This window comes from Dufourea novaeangliae, unplaced genomic scaffold (genome assembly GCF_001272555.1).
Source record: "Dufourea novaeangliae isolate 0120121106 unplaced genomic scaffold, ASM127255v1 scaffold221, whole genome shotgun sequence".
NCBI classification, from domain to species: Eukaryota; Metazoa; Arthropoda; class Insecta; order Hymenoptera; family Halictidae; genus Dufourea; species Dufourea novaeangliae.
In genome coordinates, this window is record NW_015374115.1 from 2,552,094 (window position 1) to 2,577,440 (window position 25,347).

At 43.0% G+C, this 25,347-nt stretch overlaps 1 protein-coding gene across 1 annotated transcript in view; it reads right to left on the minus strand.

Annotated features, from left to right (window-relative positions):
- Positions 1–24,605, minus strand: part of LOC107191080 (protein apterous-like) — a 58,704-nt gene extending 34,099 nt beyond the window's left edge. Inside the window, exons 1-3 of the mRNA XM_015580032.1 lie at positions 24,558–24,605; positions 6,785–7,076; positions 5,994–6,396 (exon numbers count right to left, since the gene is read on the minus strand). Of these exons, the coding sequence (XP_015435518.1) occupies positions 5,994–6,396; positions 6,785–7,076; positions 24,558–24,605 (743 nt within the window). The remainder of the gene's footprint in view (positions 1–5,993; positions 6,397–6,784; positions 7,077–24,557) is intronic.
- Positions 24,606–25,347: the final 742 nt, after the last annotated feature.

Sequence of the window (25,347 nt, forward strand, 5' to 3'; positions counted from 1 at the left end):
AATATAGTTAGTCGTAGTACTTGTATTGTCAACGACAAAGGCCTGAACAGACGTATTTTATCATGGCACTGTCTCAAGAGGAAAAATTGTAACATTCAACGTGTTAATGGAATTATCATAAGTGACAGGTATCGGAGAACCAAGAAACAGGAGAGAATAGGGTGCAAATAAATTGTCGGAACAAACAACAAGATCAAAAATAAAGAAAATCCCCTTTGAACGATAGATGCTGAGTGAGAACTCCTTCTCAGGACAAAGTCTAAATAGATTTTGCATGTTCAAGAGTTGAATACCACCGTGAAGAAATTTAATTCAATGAGAGGGTTTCCGACATAGCGTGAAAATTGATATCTCCTAATTTCATTTCGATGCACAGAATCATTTGTGACGCTCGAGCCATCGGAACATGCATTTAAATGTCTGATGGGCGACCTTTTGCTCCGCGAGGTCTAATCTCGTAGCTGTCAGGGGGTGTCTTCCCTGCCGCGTCCTCCTTCGCGCGATAAAACCAGCCGGTTATCGCATAGGGATCTCGAGCGTGGCCTCGGAGATCGGCTGGCGTGATTTTCGTGGCATACCAGCGCGTCTACGGGCGAGCAGAAGCGTACGGAGGAGCAAAGAGTGCAAAAGAGGAGGAGAACGAGACCTCTGTTGGTCGCTTGGCTACCGAAACAGCGGGAGGAATTTTTACGGATCCAAATATACCACGAAAAAGACAAAATTGCAAATCTTTCAAAAAGGCTTCTCCGTCTAGCAATCAAGAAAATATTATCCGTACAATTTCTAGATATTCAAATGAACAAATCGGGCTTTACCTTCCATCCAGTAATCAAATTCAGTCCTTCCAAAATTACGTACCAGATGGTAAGTACCGTAGATGGTGAAGTAAACTCTAATTTGAAAATATTGTAATAACGTGGGTTCAAATGAAGTTCTTCTTTAGAAAACTATTTTTACTTGTAACGTATACAGGTACAAGAGATAATAATTGAAACCCAGTTCTATACAAGCATTCCTCTTAAACTCACACGATCTCAAAATCAAAGATTGCACTTCTGGTTTTTATTATATTCAATCGAAGTTCAGAACATCGATTCCCTTGGGCAACACGACACTGCCATTATATAGCACATACACTAACGGCCAAACTTCGGCCCAAAACTATAGGATCAGAACTGATAATTAAGCGGAAAATAATATAAGAAACAGGAAACTATTATTCTACAAAGAGTTAATGAAAGTAACGTGTTAAAACTATTAACTGTGCCATGTAAAATCCCTACTGCCAACGCACAAATTAAACCTTTTATTGACCGTCAACAAGAAATACACAGGGGGATGTTTCGAAATGGACACAGCGAATGGTAAATGTATAGACACGTGATTTCGAATGCGCGGAGGGTTAATTGAACCGCAAAAGGGACGAAGAGGAAACAAATTCATTGTGGCCAGGAGGGGTCACGGTGCCGGTCAGAAAAAAGGACGAAGCCGAGGCAAGTGCACCGAGGACATCCGGGGGGATGACGTCGCCGCTGCTGGTGTACTCGGCCACGATGACGTCCAGCGGCTGCACGTGTATATCGTCCGTCGCTCGTGAAATGTAGATCGACGGTGATTTACTTATCAAGAATCGACGCTTCGCCGGAGGTAAATGGTCGAGTCGTGACCATTAGTCCACGGGACTGGTCAGTCCGTACGGGTATACCGAAGGAGGGCCCAGTGTGCGCGCGAATCGAGTGGCGAGGGAGTACGCTAATATCCGCGCCGTGTGAGGCCCCTCCACGGGCCCAACACGATGTTCCTGTCTCTCTGCCAACCGAGAGATATTCAACCCCCCTTTCGCGAACCTTTAAATTATTTCGCCCAGTCGATCTGCTCGAGACAATCGGGGAATTACGATGTACGAGAACTGGTTGATATTTTCATTCCTGTCCGCGATTGAGGGGCGAGATTCTGAGTTATGAGTAAAGATTCTTGTATGGGAACTCGAGGGCACTGAATGCACGGTTTAAGATGTTGCATGTAAGTGTTCATCGTTGAGCTTCGTGTATTTTGAATGGAGTAGCCATCGATCTTCAGATCCGAGTTTAACCCTCATCCGTCCCTTGTGTCAATTTGATACATTCTTCTTCGAGGGAATGATAATACTCTGTCACCGTGTAGGTGATTTTAGTAGAGGCTGCGCGACTTTCATTTTGAAGAATTTGAACATTTAACTATGTATCTATTTATTGTATTAATTTCTTAGCACTGGGATGATTCGACACCGACGGACAAACTAAGTTGGGAAAATGAGGGACTGACGAGAGTTAAGTCTTTGGGGACCGACACTAAACCTCTCGTTTAGGCGACGTCGGTCCCTCGGTAGCAAGTTTAAACAATAATATGTACTTTATCATTCATATAATATTGAAAAATATCTTCACAAATTTTTAATGGATTTTATGGGAGTACTTTAAAGTAAAAAGTTACAACTTTTTTAGTACAATTTCTAGTTGTATATATTCGACTAAATGGAAAGTGAAACAATATAAGCCTGCGTTTAAAGTGATAAGAGGAGTCACGGGAGTCTTTTTTGTAACAGAAATGTCCTTGCTTCTCCCGTCTTTCTTGACGATCCATGGAGATTAATGTAATGTCAGAGAGTAATGCAGTGTCCAGTTTCCGGAGTACGTCGCACAATTTCAATAACAATCCCCGCAACTGTGTCAGCTCGTTAAAATCCGCCAGGAATAGTCGGTCCACGCTTGTCAAGCGAGCAAGACAAGCAAGGAAACAATTTCCGTAATTCCGGTGGCCACTCGAAGACGACGCTCGGGAACAACCGTTCGTGACCGTTCCAAAGCGATTGACAATAAATTGCCGCGGCACTGGCGTAACACGCGCAAGCAATTGTGGAACAAGAAAAAAATTATAGGACAGAAACAAAGAACAATATTGATACAAGGTCGTTCTGACGGATTGAGAGGAACGTTTACGAAACTGCAAACTACTTTGAGAACTTTGAAAATGGTGTCATAAAAATTCATGTGAGTTATTTCGAATCAGTGAGGAAATGATGGAGAGTTTAAGTTAGAGATCGCTTAAGACAAAGACGGCCGCCACTATTGCCTCTACCTCATACAGTGACTCATATGTTAATTGTTTACGAAAGGCTGTCATCTCTATTTTACCAAATTATTTACCAAAATGCGAATTTAATTTCACAACTAAGAAAAAATGGTTACAAAAGAAGGATGATAAAAGTAATGATAAGGAGAATATATAAATAGAAATTACATAAAAGTTTTGACACCTAATTGCTATTTCAAAAGCCTGTGAACGAATGCGTGAGTCACTGTATTACGAAGCATATTTTCAATACAATACACATTTTCAATATAAATGTGCTGACTATAGACTAATAACATAAGTTGGAGTAACTTTAACTCAGTCAGGGTACCTTCGACCCAAATCAGAAATGATCATTCACGATTTTGTAGCTTTGCAAATGGTTAAATTAAGTTAATTTCTGAATACCTGCAAAAAAGTTGCAAAATCAAAAATTATAATTTTGTGACTTTAGGGCAAAGTTATCTCTGACTGACTCAAAGTTACCCCAACTTACGGTATCTTCTTCGATATCAGTTATACATAATTAATAAATTACTTCTCCCTTCTGTATTAGAACAAACCATCAGGTCTAATTGAATTTTCGGGATTCTTCGTTAGTTATCAGAAAATAACCACCGCAGACCTACTAATCAAACAATATCGGAGTATCTTCGTTTACCAAAAAAATAATATTTGCAATCGAGTAGGCACGTTCGTCTTTCGATATTTTTTCCCAATTGTCCAAGGAAATAAATCACTTCTCGATTAATCAACTTTCCCCCGAGTGTCTATCGATAAACAATCCGCAGGAGTTTACGCAAGCTGTCGATTTCCGGTGGGCGAGAAAAAGGCAGGAACGTTTCTTTTTTTTGCCCCCGCGGAATACGGGAATGGTCGCCGCGCGGAAATTCCGCGGCTCCTTTTACCAGACGAAATTCCCATACGAGCGCGCGTGCACTTGCGGCTTACTACAAGGAATTCTCTCACGTTTCGCCGGTCACCGGTGATTTCCATTCTAAGAAACAATCGCGCACCCTCCCCCTGCCCCTGGACGGCCGGGAATACCCGGAAATCACCTGTCCCGCCATATTTCGCGCCGGCTGGAGACGCTAATCCCTCGGCTTAAGGCGATAATACTGCAGGTATACGACGGTGACGAACGACTCTGGGCGTAATCTCTTCGAATGAAAATCGTTTAAACGTTTTCTAAATGGTGCTCCGAAAGAAGAACAGGTCGTTTTCCTCGACCAGTGATTTCAATTTGGATCGTTCCACCTAATATTTGTCAATAGGACCGTGAAAAATATTGCGTCATTTATAGAACACCTAAATGTCTAACATTGAGTATAGTAAATTTGTTTGAGAAAGTTTCTTCAGGTTTTCTTTCGTATTTCGAATCTACCAAAACCCGTAACTAAATAAATTTTGGTTGCATTCAGTTGGGAGAAATTAGTTCATAACATTTTATATTTACATAAATATCCACAGTCTAGTTAAACACTGTAGAAAAATACTGCAGGTGTACGATGAGATTGTCAGAGTAAATCAGTACCGAAGAAAGTTCAAGAAATTTTGAGTAGGTCTTAATTACGGCTATAGTGTCGAGAGGCCCTAAGGACTACATGAAGACACTCTACGGTTTACTACTGAGCAAAATTAATAGATAGCCACACCGGTTGGCGCAGAAGTTAAAAATATACTGATCATTCACTACTGAATAAAGTTGTTTATTCTCATTAACATACCGGCATTACTTCTGGGATGACCCAATAATTTACTTTAATTAACTGAACTGATAGTGTAAGATCTAGTAAATTATCTCAGAGGATTGAAGTATACCTCATTTCTCGATTGCTATTAAGTGAACGTACTTAATAATTCAAAATTAAATTTCAAGACCATTTGCTTCAGTTTATTAAATTGTGTACTCGATTAGAAGACCCAATTTTTTTTTAAACAATTGAATTAAGTATCTGTAAATTACAAATGCAACTAGTAGTATTCTGAGTTGTTAGGGTTGCATAGATAATCGTCTGAGGGTAAAGATATACAGCTAACCGCAGGACTACGAACTTCCTTTTTCGATAAACGAGAGAGACTGCTCTTTGTGGTTTCGTCTAATTGGTTTACTGGGTAACACTATCAGCCGACCGCATGAAGCTTCATAGCTACACATGTGACATGTTAAATACGTGTTTCAGATCCTTTGATTGATAAAGAATCACGAAACGGAGTCGTATTGATTTTCTGATATCCCATCTAGGACTATTTTCAATGATTCTGTATTCAAAATTTTTTCAAGGAATACATTCATTAATTCGATCAGACTATCGATCACTCGTATACGTTTATCATAGTCATTGAAGAATATAATAGAATGGTCAACCCTTATACTGAAACATCAAATTCTGAAACCACCATTACTGCAATAACAATGCTTGAATAGCAACACTTATACATAGACTAATACTATCATATCAAGATGTTCAATAAAATATCAAAATTTACCCTCTGCACTAGAAGGGTTTGTTTACTCATATTACCAGCTACTCGAAGCAATTTCAATAAGAAGAACATATTTACATATACGTTCAAATATGCATAAAAAGAAGAGTTATACTCGCGTTTTGTCACAATGTAATGAACTGAGAAATTCTTTGCGTTGAAATAATGGCTCCGTAGCGGAGCCCTTGAGTCTGAAGAGAAATTTTAAATGTGACAGTAAAAGTTTGAAAAGTAACCAGTAGCAGAGACAATGAGAGAACGTTACCAAAATACCGAAATCTTTCGCCCAAGTTACAATCCGTTAATCACGGATGTTTCAGTTCACAGATTAACCATCGCTGCTTCACCCCGTCAGTTAAGCCTTAATTATCATAAGAAACGTGGTGTCGACTCACCGATAGTAGTCCTTCTTGCAGTAAATGTTTCCGTCCCGGCTGAAACAGGTGACTTCGCCGTCCAGTCCTTGACGGCAATGGGAGCACTGAAGACAGGCAGCGTGCCACCTCCTGTCCACTGCTTGCAGGTAGAACCTGTCGGATATCCGGAGGCCACATCCGGCGCAAACCACCCCCGGAACGTCCTCGGACTGCGCCGGCGGGGTGGGTGGTGGCTCCAGCTTCGGGATAGCGTGCAAATGCTCCGAGGTCTGCTGTTCTTGCGAATGACCCTGGGGATGCAGATGGGAGTGGTGGTGATGGTGGTGGTGGTGGTGGTGATGGTGGTGGGTCGTTTGGGGTGGCATGCTCAGGTCGCTTGGGTTCTCGAAGTTGCTGTTGTTGTTCCTGTACTCCTGTCCACCTGATCGATACACAAACACTTAATGAAATCGAGGCTCTTTTGCGTATCGAACTATCTAAACCGAGGAACATTACTATAAATCTACTGTCGCGTTAACAATATTAACGGTTTAGCTATTCAACTCTATTAGTCTCTAATACCAACAAATGAACTTCTAAATCTAAAACTACTTCTAAATCCTATATCCCATCAAATATCATGTCTCTCTGTTAGATCATTCTGACGAACATATTGGAAGAGTGAATAAGACTGCCCAAAACGTTATAAAATTATGTAATCTAATGTATTGAAGATCTTATCAGAACCTGTGGAATGATTGTCGAGCTCAAAGACGATGGATAGCCCACAACAGGGTGGGTACCCGTTCTGAAAACCTGAAGCAACCCACCTCCAGGAGAATCGTAGTCCCTAGAGTCGTAGGGGGTGGTGGGTCCGTCGTAGCAGTTGTTGTTCGTGCCACAGTGGGTCTGATGCAGGGGCGTATGATGGGGCCCGTGATGGTGGGCGGCAGGAGGACTGCACGGTAAGGTGGTGGGTCGTGCAGCGTCGCCCATCGACGCGGGGAGGCAGGGACTAAGGTCCCTCGCCTGGTCCACTGCTCCGGGCCCCCCCGCGCTGCCGGGCCCCCCTTGACGCCCCGCAGCCAAGCCGCTGCCACGCTCCTGCGAGCTGGCCGGCTGCTGGAACAAACACCGATGTCGAGGACTTTAGAAACTTTGAACACCTTGCGAACAAGCAACGGATAAGACAACCGTGTACAGATTCTTTTCGACGGTTGCCCAACGAGCTGATCGTCGTCGTTCAGCCAAACTGCCTTCGAAAACAATTGCATAACCCGAGACGAACGCTGCTGGCGAGAACGGAACGGTTGCACGGCAAGGTTCTACGAATTGCTGAGTAATCGCTGTCGATCGGTTCGAGTGTGTTTAAGTACATGTTTGGCGGCGGACGGCATCGGGTCGAGCCTCGTGGGATGATCTCCTTATGGGTCTACTTCAAAGTCATTCAGTCTTTATATTTCTTAAACAGAACGCGCTAAAGGTGTAGCACGAAGAAGAAAGAACGAATCGGATGCGTTAAGGTTCATTGATTCATCCCTAACGTAGCCAGATAAAATTCAACGAAGTCTACTTAGCATAGCTACCAAATGATACCTAAAGGAGTACCTTGTTCTAGCCGTCACCGGTTCAGTAACGATATCATAAAACCAACTTGAGAGAACCAGGCCCTTTTACCGTATCTACAGCCCGCTTGAAAATCGGATCAATTCGTTGGAAACACTTAAACCTGCAACTTTAAATGTCTATCCGGTGGCTGGGTGCCTGGAAGAAGTCACCTAGAACCGTGTCACCGACGAGAAAAAGTCGTCCGCGAGAAATCAACGACCAAAGAGAAACCCGCGGTGAAAGTGATCGCAGGAGCATCCAATTAAAGGTTCAAAGAGAAAAGAAGCCCCACGAGCTACCACGACAAAAGCCGTCCTGGGGGGAGAAAAAGAAGAGGACCAGCGTCAAGAGAACACCCGACCGCCCCCAGGAAAACCCGTAACCACCCGGCGGTGGGGAAAAAAAGCTCTCGGTCGGTAAAAGTAACCGGGGGAACTGGCCGAAGAAGGAGAAGACACTTTCCACCGAGAAGTGGACGAGGAGGATCCGCAAAGGACATATCGTCGGAAGACGTCGTCGGTGTTCGAGGATACCCAGCGCCGTCACGTCGTTGCGCTCGGTAACCTAGCCGGAATAGGCGAAATAGGACAACAACCTAGCACACGAAGAGGGCAGAAAGGGGAGAGGGGGACGGTAGCAGCCGAAGTGACAGCGGATTACGGCTCGGTTGACATCGGTAAAAGGGCAAGGGGGCTAGAGAAAAGGAGAAAGATAAAGAGTGGCATGCTGACGGTAGTAGCCGCTGGCCTCTGATGGATGTCGTAAGGCCGTAGCTGCGCGCATGCGCGCGACCCTATAAGGCGCCCGTGCCCGGACCAATCCGAGCTGCCGCCGTGTTTCAACTGTCAACGCGGCCGCTCGCGGCGTACCGCGGCGTTCTACGCTCGAGACATAAATTACGCGGCGGCGGCGAGCTGCCCTGGTCCTCTCTTTTCTCGTCCCTCTCTCCTTCCGCCTTCCTTTTTTTTTCTCCATCCTCCAGCCCGTTTCCCTCCCTTTCTAACCCTCTCGCGGGCTCTCCTTCCCCTCGCAAGAGACCCGTTCTTCGTTCATTTCCTTCCCGCCTCCCTTCGTAACCCCCCCCCCTTCCAGCCTGTGGAAAACCAATGCTGCAGTTTACGACAACCAGATACCAGGTATTTACTGCACCACGGCCGTAGCGGCGCGTTTGCTATTCGCCGGAAGGGCGGCTGACGCTCGTGGGCTCGTTGGACGTCGTAAAGATCACGGTGCTGACGAATTTAAAGGTGGATTCTCCATCGACTGGGGGAATTAATTGCCCCCCTCCCCCTATTCGGTGTGTTGAGGCTAGGGGATACTGGCAGGGCGGTTCGGTGCGTCTAGGGAATTCATTTGGCTGATCCAATTTATAGGGTTTACACGCGACGATTTACACTTTGGAAATTTTTGTGGATTATATTTGAATGAATCTTGAAATGATTATATTTTGGAAATGTTTCTGGTCACGTCAAAATTTAAAAACTTAAACGCCACAAAAAATCGATATTAGATCTATTTTAACAGTTTAAGAACTGTTTAATGTACAGGGTAGCTACTTCGTGGCGGGCGACTTTAGTCGCCTACAGTGTCGAAAGAGTTAGGTGGACATAATTCCCATTCGAAAAATCATTTCGTTTGTTCACTGCTAAATGTATTCGATTATTCCTCTACGTTGCACGATGAAAGACAGAGAAACACCCATTAAATAAAAAACAGAGTTGTCTAAGAAGATGATCTACGCGCGATAATTCGCGTTCTAATTGCCAACGTTCCTTTTACATCGACATCGATCCGTTTGAAGATGCAACGCTTCGTGGAAGGACGATCGAGCCCCGAGTGTATATAAAGATCGATGGGATTAAATCGGCTCGCGTTCCGCGCGATGGGAGAACTAACCAGAAATCCATCGACTTCTGCCGGGATTTTCACCACTCGATGTAACGGTTACGCGGCCGTTGTTTCTTATGTAATAAACCGAGGAGGGAACCGCGGAAAGAATCCCAGGAACGCGCGTTACCAAGTGTCCCGGGCAATGCTTCTGACGCGTGACCAATCGAGAACCTACGATCGCGTTCTCCATCGTGGATCCATTGATTAAGCTTCGATTGGAACTTTGATTGGCGGACTTTTTTGCGCGGCGTTTTATTCAAGGGGACACCCGCCGCAGTGGTGAACTCGATTCCACGGACAAATATGTATATGTAATTTTTGAACCAGTTCAGCCGTATGATAGAGGACATCTCTCGATGGTTGTACCTGCTACCGGAATTCATCTAGTTTCTTCGCGAAACGACAGTGAAAGCTAGTTCTTTATGTTTGTTATACTTTGTCTGGAATTTGACCGATATGGTAGAGGAATTTGTGATGTACGACATGTGTTACACATAAAAGAATGAATTAACACAATTGCTGGTTAGTGTTCTTTATAATAACTTCTAATGGTTTGGAATAAGTATACTTTTGCTCATGAGTTTTAGGACACTTGTCGAATATACAGTAAATGTTAGGAGGCATTACGAAATGGTTGAAAATTTGAAATACGGGGTACTAAAGCTCGATGGACAACGTTTATGGTACTACGGTGTAATAATCTTGACCTAAAGTGTATCAGTTTTACGAAACATCACATATTCATCTTACACACAAGGTATCTTAATATTTATGAGTAACATCTTTCAACTTGGAAAATGCAATAAAATAAAAATAAAGGTTTTAATAAAGCTTAATGGTATTGCTTGTTACTATTAACATAGTGAAGCCTGTAGCAGAGAATTCAAAATTTTGTCCATTTCAATTTTTAGGTATTAGTGTGTAAAATTTTGAATTTTCATTAACTTTCGCGTGTACTTATGAGTGATAGTGTACGTTTGGCATTCTAGATCCTCAAACATGGGGGATTATTACAAATGTTTCGTCTCATTCAAGTAGAATTAACTGAAAATATATCCATTTCGCCTCGATTCATCCGAAGGATGGTCATTCAGACCTTAGACTTTTCAAGCCATCAGACATTTCGATCCACCAAATAGGGATCTAGCAAACATCTTCCATTTACTGTTCCAGGCTTAATGTCATCATTAACCTCCAGCGAATTACACGAACAATGCACGCTTTTTCCAGCAGTCAGGCGCGTTTCTTAACACTCTATTGTGTCTGTAAGGTGCACTTGTACAGCCGAAGACGTTCCTGGGAGTCAAAGGGGCCAGGTCGGCGATTTTCTTTCGACGTATCTCAATGAAGATTTCCCAACCGTTTCTCGTATCGAAAGAAGCGCCGGCGACGAATGCAAATGGGGATTATATTTCTTTCTCGGGCGACTCGCGGCTGGAAACTATGCCTCGACTTTTTCTCCATTTGCACGCGTGTTTCTCACGAACCGCCGCGACCGTTTTTGCCGTCCTCCATTTTGGAGCCGCCGAGCACGCAGCGCCACACACGCCGTGCGAGAATTTCACAAACGGGAGGGAAATCGTACTCCTTATGCAAATCAAGAGTTAGGGTCTGTGACCCAGATATCTGGTTAGTTTCCGAAAAGGGAACAGAATTCTGAAGACGGAAACATTTGAGACACCGGAACTGCTTAAACAAATGGAAATAACGAGGTAATCTTCGTCTTTTTGTAAAAGTGAACATGTTCTTATTCTGTTCAAGACAGGGTAAGGTAAAAAAATTTTAATTTAACCCTTCTATGAAATGTGGGTCGTTGACGACTCGAACGAATTTCTATTTTCCCCAGGTTTTCCTTCGAATTATTATTTTTATCGACAAATGTTTTAAACGTTTGACATAACAAACGATTGTATAATGTGGTAAAGAGTTTGATAAGTATCACGGGATTTTTTGAGATTTTTGGAAAAGTTGAAATCGTAAAAAATCTAGACCTGGACACAAACAACCCAGTTTGACTGCGGAGGGTTAAATAATGCAAACTTCATGAAAGATTTTAGAGTATCGGGTGATTGTTTGCACCGATATAAACTATTGATCCCACAAACGTTATGGTTCATCGCTGAAAGTGCAGTTCACAGAGGCACGAACTCTTCCGAAATCGTGGTAGAACCGGAAAGCAGGTAAATCCTTGTGTAAATATATGTCGAAAATATACAATCACATTTTTCGTATAATACTTCGTTTCCAAAATAATCAATGTCCAAAATTCATCTAAGGCGTGTATGTACATATTCATAGTGACCCTAAGTAGAAACAGAATGCAATGAACAGACGCGTTAGCCAGGCCGATTCAATAATTGCACGTGTATCCAGCAAATTTTCAAATTCGATTCTCTCGCAAACGGAACATCGTACGAAAAAATGTTATTCCACATTTTCGACTTATTGTTGCATGTTGTATCACATTCTTGCAGATTACACTACCATTTCGGAAACACGATGTACACGACATAGCCTCTTAAAGGGTTAAAAGCTATATTGGGACCACGGAGTGTTAAACATACATTATTCTCCACCAAACATCCAAAGAATGTAATTCAGACCAAGCTTCATCTAAAATCAGTTGCTTCACCGACCAACGAAACTAGTCTCGAGAAAAAACAGCCCAGAATCTCGGTGTATCAGTCCACGACACAAAAGGGAGCACCCCATTAATATTCTTCGAGGGTGATCCGAGGTTTCCACGAACGGGAACAGGATCCCGGTACCGAGTGACCATTTCCAGAATTTTCCGATTTCGTAATCGGCGTGACACCCCGACGGCCAGAACGGACCTAGCATCCTATAAATTTCCCACGAAACAGCGGCCACCGACCGGTCGATCGATCTTCACTCCGGGGCGGGTAGATCCTTATCCATCACGAGAAGTGGACCCGCGACGGCGTGGAGAGGCCCACCGCCGCCGTCGTACCGCGAAACCGACTTTCACCGCACGGCGAACTTGCACAAGACTCCGCCTTTTTCATTTTCGCGGAACGTGAAGTAAATAAACGAGCACGGAATCCGCCGTGGAACACACGAGAAGCCTTGTAGAATGCCGGGGGCCGCAGAAATGTCGTCGTCCGGGCCCAGCGTGCGCGTCGATTGTAAGGCCCCCGTCGAACGGGGCCCAACCGTTCGCGAGATATCGCGTCGGCCACCAATCGGCAAATGTACCCACCTCGCTTCTTTCTCCTTTTCACCCGTTACACACACGCGCAGACGCGCGGGGACACGTTGACTGACTGCCCGTGAACGATAACAGTATGATTTAGTGACTTCGCGGCGTGACGTCGGGACCGATAACGAATCGGTGATTCATTTTTGCGGCGTTCGACGCCTGGATGGTGGTGCGGAATAGCTAATGTGACGATAGAGGCTTTTTCTGGTGCGAAAGAGTGGTGATCGAGGCTGTGAGAAAAGGAGCGGAAGGGATCTTTGGTAAAGAATTACGATTTAGATATTGAGAAGTACAATTTGAAGTTATATTTCGGTCTTGGTATTGGTGACGAGCGCTTATAGAGACCTCCCAAGAAAATTCCAGAGAAACTTAAATCAGGAAAAATAGATTATAGTAAGAAGGATTTCGAGAAGAAAGTTCGATTAAATCTCCCGATGAAGACCACTTTCGAGTCGTATTTAGGTCTCGGTGCATGTACCGAGCACTTAACGAGACTTCTCACGAATGTTTCAAAAATAGTCAAATCAGAAAGGACAGACTGTAGGAACAAGAATTCACGAGATTTAATTCAACGCTCAGTTCGGTTAAATCTCTCATGGATGGTACAGGTGGCGAACACTTAACGAGACCTTCCGCGAAAGTTCCAGGGAAACTCAAGAACAACGGACTGTAATAACTAGGAGCCAGGAGTTTCAATTCAACGTTCAGTTCGATTAAATCTCTTGCGACCTTCAGACCACTCGAACTTTCGTTAACCAAGAAAACGAGCAATTTCCGTCGTGGCTATTTTTTATCCCAATAATTGAGGGTCAAGCTTTCGATTCCCTGGTCCCGACTCGATATCGTTTTCACCTCGAGTGATCCCAGAGCGTCCTTGAAACTTTTCCCCGACGAGAAGCGAACAGCAACGTGGAAAAGTTCTCGGAGGAACGAAGATCGGATCGATTCGGTCGCGCAGTTTTTCCCACGGTTGAAGGCAGTTTTCCCAACGGAAAGGGGGGGAGAGAGAGCGCGCTCGCGGAAAAATTCTCCGGGCCTGCGTTGATCTACACCGATGGCTTCCTCTCGTAAATCATAGCGGATCGTGGCACGCGACAAAAAGTACCGCGCTCCAATTACCTCGATTCACTCGGCTCGCGAAAGCACCGGGCGGTGGAAAAGAAGAAAAAAACAACCAAGTGACGGGTTAAAAAAAAACCGCACGGTTACTCTGTTGCGTGGCGTTTTCTGAACGCGATAAGACACCGTGAAATCAATTCCATCGGACACGGTTTCGAGGGTACCCCGTGGAATCGCCGTGGCCCCGCGGTTTCTCGCGCAGATCCTGAACGTGGAATCGGAGTTTTTTTGTCTCTCTATCAATCGGTACGCTACGAACGGTGTAAAAAGGAAAACACTTGTATACCTTGTTTTCGCTCCAAGGTGTTTGGATTTCAAATGTTTTTTCTATTAAATGATTCAACGTCTTATTCGCCGATTTATTAGGAATTTCTAGGATTTTTCGTTGCCAGTTTGTTCTTCGGGATACCTAATTGTCGTGGGATCTTTGGCCATCATAGAAAAAGCCGGTCAACGTGAACATTCCGAAGTCATTCCATCAATTTCGTCCTTCCAATTTGTAGTCTCCAACGAAACACAAAATGGTGAGAAATATCGTCTACAGGATGCAGCGTAATTAATTTCCCCGAGAAGATTGAGTCATTTGACTGTGAAAGAAATGGAGACAATATATCTGAGTGACTTTAGTTCCATGCTGTGAAAATAAACCCAGGAATAATTCAACTTGCTGCTTAAAATCTCCATCCGTATGCAACATCGCCATAGTCCTTTTATATTGCAGCGGAGTCTTTCTGTTTACGTAAATATGATAAGCAGATTCCATTTTGTTTTATTACTATATTGTACCTATATATATACAAGGTATTTTCGAATTAGTGATACAGCTCGAGAGAATGTGATTCTACATGGAAAAGTAAGTTGAAAATGTAGAATAAAATGTTTTCGTGCGATGCTTCGTTGTCGATAAATAAGCCTTGGCTTGCGAGTCTGTGCATTGCATTCTGTTTCTACTTATTTTCACTGCGTACGCGTTGCATGAAGTTTGAGATCTTGCAAACGAAGCATCGTATGAAAAAATGTTATTCTAGATTTTCGACTTATTTTACCATGTATAATCATATTCTTTCAAATAATAATTCATTGGAACCATTTTTCTCCCAAAGTAAATAATCCTTTTCTGAAGAAACATTATTTCAGACACACCATACCTAGTTCGTTTTTATTTTAACCTCAGTATACAAGAATTGACAATTTTAGGTTGCTTTTATAGTTGTACCACGCAGTGTATATCCCAACAAACATTGTAAAAGTTACCATGGGACGAACTGTCCCCTCAGTCACGAAAGGGTTAAAGAAGCAAAAAAAAACTCAATCGAACTCTTCCGTTTCCAAACATGTCCAGACCATAAAATTTCATTCCCTGTCAAAAACCGCCTTATCCAAAAATTATCCACGACGGCGACAGGAACGGGAGGGGAGGGGGTTGCAGGAAACTCGCGGTGAAACCGATCCAGTGTCCGCGATCCCCGCGGGCACACACAGCTTTCACGGTTTTATAAAGCCACGCGCGTCCACCCGTGTTGGCGCGTCGTATCAGCTTCCCCCCGTGGCCGTGTGATAGTGATAACAATAAACAGCCTCGACGGTCGCGAGCGCGCGCGCGAGCAAGCGAGCGAGCGAGCGAGCAAACGGCCGTGGACGGTTGTGGTTTCTCTCTTGAAACGCGTGGGCGACGGACGGTTAACACCGCAGAGAACCGATAAACTGACCCGCTATCTGCACTTCTCCGCGGCGGCGACCGGCTACCAACCGGCCGGCCCCGCTCGCGGACGAAAAATATTGGTCTCCGTGGTCTCTGCTCGTGCTACCGTGCCACCTCCGGTTATTCGGTGGCGGTTGCAACCCGGGCGAGCAAAAAGTCCCTGCCAGAACAACTCCCCCCACCCTTCCTTGGGCTGGATTCCATCTACGGTAGAGCCACCAGTATCCGATCATCCATTATTCGAAATTCGAACGTTCTACTATCCGAACGTTCCTGTTATACCAGAGAAATTGTTTATTGGTATATGATTTTATTCGTAGAGGGATTACACAGTAGAGCCTCCCATATCTGAACACCCATTTGATGAGTATTCTAATATTCGAACGTTCTACTATCCGAGCATTCCTGTTATACCACAGGAATTGTTTTATGGTTTATAATTTTCACCGTAGAAGGATTAAACGGTAGAGCCTCCCGTATCCGAACGTCCAATATTCGAACGTTGTACTATCCGAGCGTTCCTGTTATACCAGAGGAATTGTTTATCGGTGTATGATTTTATTCGTAGAGGGATTACACAGTAGAGCCTCCCATATCTGAACACCCATTTGATGAGTACTCTACTATTCGAACGTTATACTATCCGAACGTTCTGTTATCCGAACAGAGTATTTCGCAATAAGAGATCAGCCCTCTCTTATTACAAATATATAGTGATTAATAAAATTGATTTTCATTCTTATCGAAGGAATGGACTAGAAAAACTAATAGTTAATCTTTCCACATAAGAAATTAAAAATTTCCAAGTTCTTACGATTCTTCCCGTAATTCCATTTGTAATTAACTATCCGGAGAATATTTAGACGCATGGCGTACAGTAAAATGAATACTTCGCGTATCGCAGCAAATGTAATTAATAATTACTACGCGAGTGAAAGGAAGTGATTGATCGGCGTTTCTCTTTCTGGAGCGAAGCGTTTCAACGGCTTCGATTATCGTAAAATTTTGACGCACTTATCGGACGACTTTTCACTGCGACCGCGGAACACTTCGATCACCATGAATATTAATTCGTAAAAAACCAGTGGGTGTCTATTACGCTTTTACAGTCGATTGCAAAACGTGGGTTTTGCAAGTTCGATGAATCATCGAAGTCCGGTGCAATGTCGTGTTTCCACTTATGACTTATTTACTACAAAACGTGGGTTTTGCAAGTTCGATGAATCATCGAAGTCCGGTGCAATGTCGTGTTTCCACTTCGAATCTCTACCCGATAATTCATCGTTTTTCGATTTCTACGCTCGACGTATTACACCGATCGAGCGACTTTTGCGTCAAGACGGAAAAAGACGAAGAATTTCGAGGAAGAAGAGCCGTATTTTGTGATGATATTAAATCGAATCAACGTTGTGTCCTTGCCGTAAATCCGGTGCGACAATTGCACAACCATCGGAGATCGAGATGCGACGAAGGGAAGACGAGCAATTTGATCGATTTGGAACGAGGCACACGTAACACCACTTTGAGGAATTGTAAGTCTCCGTGATTTTCTTACGTTTCCGGCATATCGACAACCATATAATCTTATCTATTTTGAAATTTGTCTTATTATTATCATTCTTCAAATCGACGAGTTTCTTTATTCTGACGACCATTTGCTTTTCATTCGTGCAGAAGCGATTCCAACGAGTTCAAAAAGATACTTGCACCAGAGGTTAACCTTTCTTAATTAGAATATTAAAGAGATCGAAATTGTATCAAAAATTAAATAATACTTTGAACTAAAGACATTACAAGATTGAAAAATATTTCCTCCACTTCTTCATTAATCACTAGGTATTTATCTGTCCCCTTTTCAACTCGTGGTCATCGATATAATGACTAAAAATACGTTTCTGAAGTAGAATTCGTTATCTTCCAAAAATTAAGATCCTTATCGCTACATATTGGCATAGAAAGTGAGAAAGATAGGTTCTGGTCGAAAATTCGCCATGAATCGATCGAAAAATCGAGGAAAAGGTCGAGGATCCAGGGAGAGATCGTTCACACCGTCGTAATACAAGCAAACATTCGGCGGTTTACGCGACAACACGAGAAAACGATTATTCAACGCTGAGACTTGCAGTGACAGAAAGCGGCGCATGCCTTGCAGGCCAAGAATCACGACCCGACCCCGAGATATTGGTTTACCCAGCGTTCCACGGAAAATTCAGATCGCGTTCTCCGCTGCCAACCGTTGTCAACCGGTTGTTAATTTCAGCGATTAATCGAGGCTCGAATTGCGATCTATCCGTCGAAAGACAAACGCCACCAATAATCTCGAGGAATTATTTCAAACTTACAAATGTCGATTAACAAGAAACTCTCTTGTCCCGACAAGAAGAAAGCCATTCCACTGAGAAATTCGAGTGCAGACCATACAAGAAATATCATTTAAAAGCATCTATTCTATTAATTGGCTTTTTTTCTTCAAATTAGATACGGTGTTACAATCGTCCCTAGGGGTAGGAATAAAAGTAACAAATGAATCATTTTACAGAAAGTCTTATTTTAAAAAACTGTTGCATTATATTTCAAGTTTTTAGGTTCAATTATATCGTCCAATAATCAAGGTTTGTCATTGTGTACGAATTTCTAAAAAATTCTACAAAATTTAAAAGTTGCAGATTCAAGGAGACAAATTTTTGCATTTGCCCCTAGTCTCCTGTATTCTCAACAAACGCATAACATTGGAATTAAATCAGAGTAATATTTCAGGTGAAACCAAGCAAGGATACTGAAATGAATCATCTGTCGTCGAGCTCTGTCCGATCGATTTCAATCGACCGGTCAGGTAACTTCTGCGTCGACCCAAAAGGGAAATGGCCCTTCGAATGCTCACGAGAATAATTCGGATTAGAAGACAGGCCCGTGTGTTCCCGTCAAAATTAATTTCTGTCCGGCGGAACAAAACCGGTAGCGGGTTCCTCCGTCGCCCATCCGCCGGTTCGCCGCCATTCGTTCGGGGGCCCCGTTAACCCGTAATAAGCACACCTTGGTGCAAATTCGTACCAGCAAAAATTACAATTGTTGAATATTTTCAAAATCCTACTTTCTTTAATTAACGTTCACGAAACACATAAAACTCCCCACGAATTATGAGTATCGCCGATCAATTCCTGGGGAAATTTTCTGTCAAAAATTATTTTTCATCGATATCGATATTTCATTCCCGATATACATGTGTATCGAAATTCTGGGTATCAATACGTATGGATATCAAATACCCATATAATTCAAATGTATCGCCATCGTTAATCTACGGTGGCTGCTGGAATGAAGTGTACCCAACAATATCTAACCTAATGACAGAAATGGGCAAATTCGTTATCTAAATAAAGAGTTTCGAATAACGAAAAAAAAGATGAAAAATTATTTCGTCAAATTTACTCGTGTAAACGTGGAAATTCTAATTTTTTCTGATAAAATAATATTTCTTGAATGAGTAGACACTTTGGAAAACAATTGTTTAATCTCATTAACTGTTTAACACTCAGGATGATGCTCTTAGACACTGCAACTTTTCACTGCATGTTATTCGAATATAATTATGCTCAACTATATCTAATAGATACCAGTTACCTAATAAATTTCTCGCTGGTCCACGCCCAGGGTACGCGACCTAACCCAGACGATGATCAGAATGAAGCACGAAGTCGCGTAAATATTTTGTTTACCGAGGCTGCGACGGCAGCGACGGAGTGGCCGATTAAAAGCGTATCGCGTAAAGTCCACGGGCGCCGTGCGCGTCCGAACGTCCTAATCTCCTTCGCGCGCCGCCGATTATTTTATCGCCGCGAAACAGCCGAGAGAACGGATAGAGCCCCGACGAAAAAATGATTTTTTTTTTTTCAGTTGCGGTACCGTTCCCATCTAGGAAGCTTGGACTTCACGAGCATTTCGAAACCTCGATTTTCCCGCCACTCGAAAACACGAGAATAAATCACTGCGCAGGACCCCGACGTCGACGTGAATTACGATCCGCGATGAGTTTTTGAGAGGACCGAGAGATTTTCGCAGAAAATTATTTGGCTACTGAGAAATCTTGTCGGAATGTATCACAATCTTGTCTGTGACGACCACTACGGTTCGTAATTGTGGAGTTATTAATATTGAAATTGGGGTGAAAAGGGGAGATGTAATGTTTCAAGTGGAAATAATGTCCCGGTATTTATGAAAGTGGTTTAAGTCAATTAAATATTCGACAGAAATGCCTTCATATTATTACAACGTAAATCGATGTAACACCAAATAAGCGATACGTTGAATATTTTCAGATTTCTTACTTAATCCACTTTTATAATCACTGGCACATATAGTGTCTACTTGTGAGTATTGTTACTATTTCGAGTATTTCCACTGACTTATAAACATTTCCACCTACTTTCGCAGTGACTCACATATTCGTTCATACACTTTCCAAATTACAATTAAGCCTACAAATTTTCCTACAATTTCTAGTTACATGTCATCATGATTTTTACTTTTATCATACTTTCGTGATAAATTGTTCTTAATTTTGAAATATGAGTCGTAGTTTAATAGATAATCTGGTGAAATAAATATGACTGCTTTCCGTGAACAAATTTGAGTCACTGTAACAATCTACGAGAACACCTCGTGTTAAAATGGCTAACATCGGATTTTGCAAGTACCTATCGTTCCCAAATGAAATCAATGATGAATCACCGATATCACAGTTCCATCTACTTCCTACACGTCATTCGATAAGTGAAGCATCTTTCAGCCACGTTTCGAGCGTCAGAACTGATTATCCCCATCAAATCTCAATCTCACGAATAAAAATGGATAATCGAATTTTCAATCGGTTCTCCAAAACTGGTTCAATCTACTTCCTACACGTCATTCGATAACTAAAGCATCTTTCAGTTACTTTTTCAGCTTCAAAAGTGCTTATCAAAGCCTCCCCACGATTCATTTCAATCCTATCTCAATTTCGTGAATCCGAATGAGTTTCAGATTTTCAATCGGTTCCCCAGAACTAGTTCAATCTATGTACTTCCTACACGTCATTCGATAACTAAATCATCCTTCAGCCACATTTTCAGCTACAGAACTGATTATCAAATGCTCCAAACGATTCATTTCCATTCAACGATTTCGTGAATAAAAATGTGTTTCGAATTTACAGTCGATTCTCCAGAGCTCGCGAGGATCGAAGGCATCCGCGGAGGTCGCCGTAGATCGTGGTACCGGAAGTTTTTCTCGTCGGGATCCCGCGAATCGGCGGTGTTATCGTTGGTCCCCCCGTATTCGGCGACGTTTAGTCTCCCCGGACGCTCTCGATGTTTTCCACGCGTACGTGCGTCAGTCTGTAGCCGGGCCGAGGAGAGTGTGATTATTGTAACTTCGATGAGATAAGGGCATCGTGCCACGAACGTGTCTGCTCGTGATAGTGGCCCGTTTGTGCCCGAGCAGTAATTTATTAGTCGGGCCTGGGCCGAGATATATCCGCCGAACGCTTCGAACCTTTTTCGCGGCTTTAATGAAACGGATAGGAGTATATACTCTCGATAGTTTTTTTCTTCCTCTCTCGTGACCTGAATCGTCGACGTTCGAGAAGAAAAAAAGAGATATTCAAATAATGGATCTTATTTTAAACTTTCTCAGTGGTGGTTGATAAACAGTTGCTAGAAGGATACGAGCGAACGCCTCGACAATAACATCTTTGTGTCTTTTCAGGGTCTTCGACTCTTCAAGTATCGGAAAGAATGTCGTATGGTTCGGTCGAGGAATTTTTATACGATCGATAGTTCGAAGTGTACGAAACAGCTGTGAAAGATGACGAAAGTAAGAAGTATTTACTCTTAATTCGTGTTAGTTGAGTGGAGAAAAAGGGGATCGTAAGTTGGAATAACTTTAACTCCATCAGGGTAACTTTGTCCCAAAGTCAGAAAACAATCATTTTCGATTTTGCGTGTATTTTCATGTGAAACAGCTTTCCACGTAGAATGTTAACTTAGTTTAACAATTTGCAAAGATGCAAAATCGATACATGGTAATATTGGCCTATATTAGCCGGTATGAATATTAATTGATAATAGTAATTTATGAATTGTACTTGACCCGCAAGGGAGTCGGAGTAAACTGAGAATATTGTACAATTTTGTCCATACGGTTGAAGCATCGTACTAACGAAAGTTGCAATGACAGACGATAGAATCGATAAGTTCAAACGTCCACTAATCGAGTATCGAAGAAATGTCAAATGGTATCCGGAAAGTTCAACTTGTCGAGAATGAAAGAAAACTGAATCTCGATGAATTCAATATGGAAAAGTGAATTGAAGGAAAAGAAACGAATTCAATGGAATAACACGGTGGTTTCGATGTCCACCGGCTTTCGTCGGCGTAGCCGCCGGTTAATGCATCGGTTCAATTAGCGGGCAACACGGTGACACGGAACAATCAATTACGTTTGTTTACAAGGTGTACCCGTTAACGGCGGTGGCGGCCATTCAGCAGTCGTTTAAAACGGAATTAACATTCCTCGAAGATGAACGCCGTTCTCGCTGATCGTACATTGTTCGTACATTCGAAACGCGTTGCAAGATGGAAAACAAATATGAAACCGTCGTGCAACTGTCTTGTACAGGATTTTAAATGAAAACGAATGTAAATGTACGAAGAATGTAATCTACAATTATTTTCCAACATTCTTTCGAAATAGATAATGCATGTCGATTTCTTCTACATTCGTATTCTACGTACACTATCGATCAAAATTATAGGACAAGTGCTCGTGATTGATGGAACAGTAACTCATTATTCTGTAACGATATAATAAATGTGATGGAATCTGACATATACAAATCATTTCCAATCAGTTTAGCACGTTACTTTACCATAAAGTAACATTATCATAAAATAATATTATTCTGATATGATTATCATAAAATAATATTATTCTGTTTCTTTAATTATCAGACCTAATTCCACACTTTTGATCGGTAGTGTATATAGAGGAAATCGAAGTGCATTACCTACTTCACAAAGATCTTAGGAATTATAAGTTTCAACTACAAATAGTTTAGTTTATTTTGTCATAATGGTCTACGTATATTTCCGTTTTTCATCACAAATAATTCTATATATTTAATTCATTCATGCAGGTGGACGACAGAAAAGTCGGAATTGTGTATGGGTTACAACTCCTGTCAGTGTCTTCAAAATTGCTACTCGTCAACAGTAAAAAATCACTAAGTTTCTAAACTACAGTTGTCATATCCTCACATTAAGTCGAAGCTTATTATTAGATTACTCCAATTTTGGAACAATCATCAATCCCCCTATAACCATCGAGAAACTTGTCAGATCGTCTCTAATCAACATTCACCACTTCAAATTTGTATACAATGTTATTTTATTGCAAACTGAAGAAGAATATTCCGAAAAAATTCAACCCTCCGAGTGACACTGGTCTCGAAGGGATCTCGAAATTTTCCTATAATGTTTTTCCGTTAGAAACTGAAGAAGAATATTCCAAGAAAATACAACCCTCCAAGTAACACTGGTCTCGAAGGAACTTCGAGATTTTCGTGTAATGTTTTTTTATTCCCCTCTTCGAAAAGAATTTCTAATTTTCTTGATAACCGTGTATGATCGACCAAGCAGACATTTTCCATCGTTCACAAGAATCCAATTAACAGACAAGATCCTCCCGTGTCCCGATTCATTATCCCCCAGGTAGACACGAAAAAAATTCGCGACCTTTGCCGCGTTCCGTACGAAACCCTGTGCGCGCGTCTTCTCCACGCACAGAGAGACTACGCTCGTCGGTCTTTTCTTTTTTTTTTTTTCGTTCTTTCTTCTGTCGACACCGATCTACAACGTCGGGAATCAAGAAACCCGTTTCGCCCGTGTCGCGGTTGCCCGGTCGAATATATCACCGCCGGGCGTTACGTCGCCGATAAGCGTCGGGACTCGTCCCGCGACTGGTCGCGCGACGACGACCGGCCAATATTCCAATTACGGAAACAGGAGCAATAAAATTGTTGGATCGAATTATCCAACGGCACGGGATTTGTTTCCATTAAGAGGTACAACGCGAGACTGTCGCCGTGGTTCCCCATCGGCGCGATCCCTTTTCATCCTAGTCCCGGACACGCCGGGTTTTCAATTAATATTTCAACTCCACTTGGTGTAATGTGTCTCGTTACGCTGATAGTCATCGCTTGGATGTCGTTTACGTCGAAGGTATTTCGAATTTTTAACAGAGAAACACGACAGTGTCTAGACCAGTTGGAGCAACCTGATTACATTCGATTGGTGTTTACGTATTTGGATGCATTTGGATTTCAACGACGAAGATTTCAAGGTGACAGAAGTTCTGACAACTGAATTGGCGGGAGTTCAGGATCGTAGATCCGTTAAAATTACTGAAGTGAATAATTTGTAGGATTGTTGTGTTATCTACGATAACATCGGCATTTTTAAGGTTTGTGAATTGTTCCGATTAACGAGTGAATTTTGAACTAAATCGAAAAGTCATCATAACATACGCAGAGAGTATTAAATGTTAGCCTGAGTCGAACAATCTAGTTCACCATGAAGTATCATCCCCTGAAGAAACCATCCATTCCACATCAAAGATTTCCTAACCTAGTTTCAAGTAAATCTAGCTACCCACTAATCTCTCCTGAATCCAACTGTCAAACGAAGATCAGAACGTCGGAGATCATCACTCGAGGCCACTGCGACGTGTCCTCTTGTACCGCCAAGAGGGCTCCAAAATCCATTTCGGTGTACCAACCCTCCCTTAGAATTTAATCCCGAGCTCCTCTATCCCGGGAAGCCTCTTCGCGAAGTGTCAACACGCGAGAGTGCAGACACGAGGAAGATCAAACGGTTTGTGGAGGGAGGGGGGGAGGGCAAGGATCATCATCCACAGATCATCGAGGCCACCGCGCGACACAAAGGTAGAAGGGAGGGGGCCGGGGTAGCCCTTGACGATCCGTGCACGGCCAATAAGCAAAGGAAGAGAGAAACAGAGGGATGACACTCACCCAGTGCATGCCGGTGGTAGGAGGGGCGCGCTCCTCATACACTCCCATCAGGGTGGCTGCTGTCGCGGGGTAGTTCCCGCCGAGGGTGCGCGACGCCGAAGCTGCTTGGGGGGGAGTCCCGGAGGATCCGCTTGCCGATAACGCGGAGATGGCGTCCGCTGCGCAGGTTCTCTTCCTCTGTCTCCTCTTCTTCCTTCTCCAGCACGATCACACACCTTGTTCCCGTAGCCCCTTGCTTCGCCTAAGTACCTCTCGGTCCCGAAACGACAATTCCCCACTCAACAACAAAAAAAAAAAACGTCACTACCCTAAACCCCCACGCAGGTCTTTTCGGGGAATAACAACCAGACAGTGTAATTCTGTCCTGGCAAAGACGGTTATCGCTCACAGGCACATCTCGCCGATGAAAGAATCACCCCCTAAGTTATATATACTCCCCCCTGTATCATCCAAGGCCCAGCCGACAACCGAGAACAGTCACGGTTCTACCCAGGTGAACGGAGTACACCCTCCTCCCTTTCTCACTGCACAATCACTGTATGCGAGGTTCATCCACGCGAGCCAGTGTCAGACTGGACAGTCAGTCCGTGACACCGAAGAATCCATCCGTACAATCCCTGGTTCCATCGTCAGTAAACCGCGCGAACGACCCGGTTTCCCACAGAATGTAATCACTAAAGGACGACGATCGAAGGGAGCCAACAACAGCTCTCCGGTTAGTCCGCGCACCTGCACTCAATTTTATACTACCACTCTCGGGGAGATGTCCTTTGGGGCATCGAAACGTGGG